The sequence below is a fragment of the Dreissena polymorpha genome, chromosome 16 (genome assembly GCF_020536995.1).
Source record: "Dreissena polymorpha isolate Duluth1 chromosome 16, UMN_Dpol_1.0, whole genome shotgun sequence".
In the NCBI taxonomy this organism is placed as follows: domain Eukaryota; kingdom Metazoa; phylum Mollusca; class Bivalvia; order Myida; family Dreissenidae; genus Dreissena; species Dreissena polymorpha.
This window is the reverse complement of record NC_068370.1, coordinates 7,964,014-7,969,916: the sequence shown is the minus strand read 5'-3', so window position 1 is coordinate 7,969,916 and position 5,903 is coordinate 7,964,014. Positions and strand designations below refer to the sequence as shown.

The 5,903-nt window shown below is 33.3% G+C and overlaps 1 protein-coding gene across 1 annotated transcript; it reads right to left on the bottom strand.

Moving 5' to 3' along the window:
* Positions 1-1,230: 1,230 nt before the first annotated feature.
* LOC127862598 (uncharacterized) lies at positions 1,231-4,980 on the bottom strand. Its single transcript, XM_052401788.1, has 4 exons — positions 4,508-4,980; positions 2,745-3,214; positions 1,957-2,451; positions 1,231-1,677 (listed from the first exon to the last, which is right to left on the bottom strand). The coding sequence occupies exons 1-4, from the start codon at positions 4,936-4,938 to the stop codon at positions 1,322-1,324; spliced, it is 1,752 nt and encodes a 583-aa protein (XP_052257748.1). The 5' UTR covers positions 4,939-4,980; the 3' UTR covers positions 1,231-1,321.
* Positions 4,981-5,903: the final 923 nt, after the last annotated feature.

Below are 5,903 nucleotides of genomic sequence, written 5' to 3'. Positions count from 1 at the left end.
AGAGAAACCTTATGATAATATGCCTTTTTATTTGTGACAAAAAATAAGTTGCGATAAAGTGAAACATAAAACAGATGAACTTGATGAGACAATTAACCACGCAACATAACAAAAAAGGAAAACAAATTGACTTTTTGCCTTTGAACGCTCTTTTCAAAGTATGGCGGGACCGGTTTTAACGATCTCAAAACCTCATACTTGGCCTAGAATTATTCTCAAAGCAGGTCAGTGTATCGAATGATTCAACATGAATAGAACAAAAAGATAATAACTGTTCATTTTCTATCATTTTTTATCATTGAAATACGCAGTGGTTGTATACAAACCACAGCACCAAAATTGTAACTTAAGAGCAATAAAATGAAACAGAAATAAGATTTTATTCAAATTTCCATCTATATATATATATATATATATATATATATATATATATATAATATATATATATATATATATATATATATATATATATATATATATATATATATATATATATATATATATATATATATATATATATACCAAACATCCTAATTAGGCAAAGCATAACATTGGTTAATATTCACACTTAATGCAGTACACACAAAAACACAGCAGAAGCCGTGTATGTAAGATAAATACCATCTAATTAAATGATGTATTTCAATTCTACAAGATTTGCCTGATACAGATAAAAATATTAATGCAAACAAATTTCGCTAACCTCATACTACATAAACACACTAACAAAAAGTGGCATTTTAATAAACCTGAAGTCAATAAGACATAGAAACAATTAGATATGCATGAAACTAATGAATGTTCGAGCTTGTTCTTAACTTGTCTATGCGTAACACCTATTAAGTATACAAATCAACAATCATGCCTTTGCAATGCCAGACGATTGCTTTATATTTGCGTAGTGCAGCCACGAAAAATATGCGAGAATACAACAATGTGACAATCGTAAGCAATATACATACAATTTATTGAAAACGTGGATAAAAAATTCCTAATGTGAACTGAGCGACCAAGAAAAATCAGTGACGGTGAACGCTATAAACTTGAGTCGATTTTCAGGTGTCAGATCACAAACTGAATATTGGGCCGTAATTCATTTAAGCATTTATCTCGTCCGTAACGTACATTGTGTGCATGTTTAAGTAATCACGCTATACTTCGAAACGTGTAAACAAATCGTATTATTGCTGGTCATTTCAATAAAAAAACAGAGGTATTAGAAAACGCCATCGACTAAACTCAGGTTCGTGTAATATAGATTTCAAAACTGTAATAGTTTATTAAAATGCTTCATTAATCGTTTTCACGCTAAATGTTGACTTTAGGAAACACGTAAGACTAAGATGCTATTTGTTGCTTCTTGTCCAATTATCATTAGCGATTTCCCATTTAACAGCACTACACACTGAGGCGACCAAAGGCCATCGTTTCCATCTGCCACTTTTACCAATCGATTCTGTTGCCTGTCGAGTTGCAGGACAATGCTGGAATCTTTCCCGCATAAAAACACCTGACCACCTGGTGCAACGTGCAATCCACGTGGGGATACCATGTCATGGGTTTTCACGAATGTGAGTTTGTTTCCAAAGATGTCTAGTACAAGCAATCCTGGACAGTCGGGTCCAGTCACGTAGATGAATTGACCATCACGGCTGATTGCACAGCGGGAAATTGTAACTAAAACAAATTTGTGTAAACTTTACCTTTATCATTTAGAGTACAAATGGTTTGGGTTAACATAGAGCTAAAAAAAACGCGTGTGTTCGAAAACATACAGTATTCGAAAAAACGTAAAGTTATTACGATAGTATTACTGCGAAAGAACCCGGATAAACAATGTAACATGACAGATGAAGGACAAAGAAAAAACAAAATATGCGCCTATATACTCACCCTAAAATTACCAAGGGAGCATAATATTGTTAAGACGTTTGTTAAGAAATGACTTTGTTTTACCTTGTCCACCGGCTTCCGTGTTTTTATATAACAGCTTTTTCTGTTTCCCATCAATAGAGTACTTGATAAGGGTCGACATTGTTGCCACATACAGATGGCCGGCGAAATATGCCATACCAGATGACTGTTTGCGAACCTCGATCGACTTTCCTGAACTCAGGCTTTCATTTTGGAGTAAGTAGAAATGAACTTTCCCGGTGGTGACCACTGCAATCTCGGTATCACCAATCGCGCACATATCTAACGGTATATCTGGTAGCGGCCAGACAGAAAAATTATCGAATGATTGGTTGAGAAGCTTTAAATGACTATTAGCAGCATCGGCCAGAACAATGTCTCCACATGGCAGCTCAAAAATTGCTGTGATATCGCAGTTACTTATATCAATTGTCATTTGAACCGTTGGTTTCTCCGTTACTGCGAATATATGTTCAACGCTTTTGACTGTTCCAAAGTTTTGCATTTTCAACAACATCTTATGGAGGTCTGTATCATCTGTAAATTGTAAAGCAATGTATACATATATTACGAATGTGATTCAGTATAAATAATTCAAAAGTAAGACAAGCATAATGATGAAACTGTCCTTCGCTTACTCTGTAATTTAACACAGTGTACATGAAAATATTAATATAATAATGTAATAGTTTGGTCATATTGTTGCCTGTTTAAACTAAAGTCATAACATTTAATATGTATTATATAAGATTCAATTTCAAAATAATTAAACCATTGAATTAGTATCATTGTTCATATAAACCATGAATCAAATACAAATGTCTACTTACGCTGAAAAACAATACAGCATCGATATCTTCCGTCTATATCTTTCAATAACATCCTTGTACGCAATAATAACGCTCTGCCCTTCGTAAGTCCAATAAACGCTGTTGTTTCATCGACTGCGTCAGTTTCTACGACACTGTAAAGTGATTTCAACTGGTTATAATAATGTGCGCATTGCGTCTTACGAGATGCAATGTCGTTTGTGATGGAAGATTTTAATATTTCGACAGCTTCAAATGATTGCTGCTGCAGTTTGTCGACTATGCCAACAAATTCATCCCTGCAATACTGTATATTTGTCTTAACCGCGTCCGCGTTGTCTTCTATGAGTTTCTCCTCTTCAGACAGTGCAAACATTTTTCGATCAAGAAATGACAACGACTCTTGCAATCTGGATGGCAGGGTAGAGAACTCTGCAGTCGTATGCACCCCCTTTGCTACTTTAGGCAGTTCTTCGATGTCTTTGCAAGCTCTGACAAAACAAAAAAAATCAAACTTATACTAAACATTAGAATTTTATGCAATTCAATACAATATAATACGAAAATGTAAGATAATGAAATGCAATGCAATACAACATAATATTTTCAATATTATGTAATACTATGAAATACAAGAAATTACAATGCAAAATAATTAAATACAAGGCAAAACAATGCAATTTGGTGAAATGTTATATTATGAAATATAATTCAGAGAAATTGAAGTCGAGACGAAACAACATGACACGATATGTACGATACGTTTAATAAGACACGATTTATCATATTAATTAAAATGATCGGCAATGTTGATACGATTATTGTTTCGAAGTACAAATTGAATGGTTGTTTGATACGCAGGCTCCTTTTTATAAACATTAAATATTACATTTTTAATCAATATAAAAACGTGTCTCTGTCCCACTTTTTGCGAGTGAAGAAAAATAATTAGTTAAAAGAAATTGTTAGGAATTACATGTGCATAATGCACGGCCGTATTAGCGTCGATATTCTGCTCCGATAACCGTTATGATGAAATCACGCTTGTTTCTTTTTTGTTCTTCGGAAATGATACTCGGATAAACTCATTCAATTTAATTTACAAATTGTCGCTATAAGTTAAATAATTATATTGTCCCGCTGACTACATTTAGCATCAGATGCTAGTTGTCAAATTATCTGCCTAATTATTAAGATAATATATTGAAATATTCTGGAAATATATCTGGTTGAATGTGCATTGTTTTAATGGATGCATAGGGAACTAAAATGCTTATTTTTAATTCAAATTGAGTCATGATTCATCGGCTACATAAATAAGGCGTTAAACATCGCAGACGCTCTGAAAAACAAATCGTCATTAATTTCTATAACTAGAAAATGCGATCGTTGAGTTATGTAATAATGCAAATTAGACTGCGACAATTAACTGAAAATCGAAGATATATTTTTAACGACCTGGCCGGTGTTAACATTTATTCAAGTACGGAATTGCTCCAAAATACGGCCATGAACTCAAACGATAACGAAAATAAATAACGTAGACGATAGAATATAATTTAGTATGAAATCTTGATGTAAATTGTGAACCATTCCAATTTAATTTACTTCGAACAAAAATGATTCAAATGACATAACATTCAATACTTATCAGTAGTTGCTATAACAATGAGTTCGCGTACGAGTACCATTGTTCAAGTATGTAATGCCCAAGACCTTGCAGTGGCGATCACAATGATGATTTTGATCAATTCTACCATTGCCCATATGCACAAAAATACTACCTGTGTATTGTTGAATTGCAAATGTTGCAGCAAAGAAGACCATCTTCTTCACAGAAAGACATCACATCCTGTGACTTGTGTACGTCACATTTTCCAAGCTCAAAACTCTCGCCGCTAGCACACTCTTGTTTGAATGCCTCTAAGCTTACCTCTGATATCGACTTGGTTGTACGCTGGTATATCTCTAAATTATGGTCACTTATTGGAGCACTCAACACATTTCTTTTGTCTTTGTCGAATTTCCATGATATTTTATGCCTTTGAAACAAGTCGTCGTGTTTACTCACGCAGCTGGTGCAATATAACTGTTTACAGTCCTTGCAGAAGTGTCCTTCTTCTGCATTCAGTTTGCTCTTCAAACACGCAAAACAGTTTCTTGCATTGTCCTCGTCCGTACCTTTCTCAATGCTTGGTATTTCACACGCAGCCATGACGAAGCTGTCTGTTAAAAACAAGAAGTCGTAGTTATAATGTTTTTATCGGGACTGTAATCATGGGTGAAAACGATAAAAGATGAGACACAAATTAAAGACGTGTTTTTCGGCCCAATTTATGTTTTATGGTGTAGTTATTTACCAAGTTGTCTAGTGTCATAAAACGAACGTTAAAACGTTAAAACACTTCTAGTGTTTGTAAATCACCAGATTATTCGAAAAGATTTTTGAAGTATTTTAAGAAGTAATGAAATTTGAAATTTCTTCACACAATTATGATGAGCTATCTGATTGCTAAAGACTTAGTTTAGCAGCAAGGCACTTAGACACGTTATGTGTGGTTAAATAAGCTTAAAACAATTTCAATGAACAATATAATTTTTGTTGCAGACAATTTTAAATATTTACAAACGTTGCACCAACCACACAAAAAAGGCAGAGATGTCCGCCTCACAACTATCACTTCAAAATGTTGAAGTTCATACAGGTTTTATTTATCTTCAAAACTTAAAAATGACATATTATTCACAACACCTTTAAATATACAAAAACAATTGTTTACATAGAATCCCAAAACAAATTTAAAAGCATCCACATGAATGTATTTCAATTTAATTAGTAGTTAACTTTGCATAGGACCGCTTCTATGAAAGTAAACGGAACATTAACTTTTTGTTATACGGAATTCAAGTCCAATAAAAGCAAAATTAAACTACACTATGTGCAACCAGTTTGTACAAAAAAACTCTAATACAATATGCCTGGTATTTGTTCTCTTATTTATCCTATCGTATTTAATTGCACACGTCTTCGTAGAAATGTCATCTTTTCTGTTTTATCAAGTTTAGAACAAATATTGAAGGAACACATATTTTATGACACACTTGGAATTCTCTATAGGCATTTTATATCCAAATACAGAATAATAAACTACATGTATACGTGTCAACAGTAGAGATGAC

Coding starts and splice junctions, on each gene's coding strand:
- LOC127862598 (XM_052401788.1), bottom strand. CDS start 4,938: ATGGCTGCGTGTGAAATACCAAGCATTGAGAAAGGTACGGACGAGGAC. Junction 3,215..4,507: donor TGCAATTCAACAATACACAG/GTAGTATTTTTG, acceptor TTGTTTTGTCAG/AGCTTGCAAAGACATCGAAG. Junction 1,678..1,956: donor CACGGAAGCCGGTGGACAAG/GTAAAACAAAGT, acceptor AATTTGTTTTAG/TTACAATTTCCCGCTGTGCA.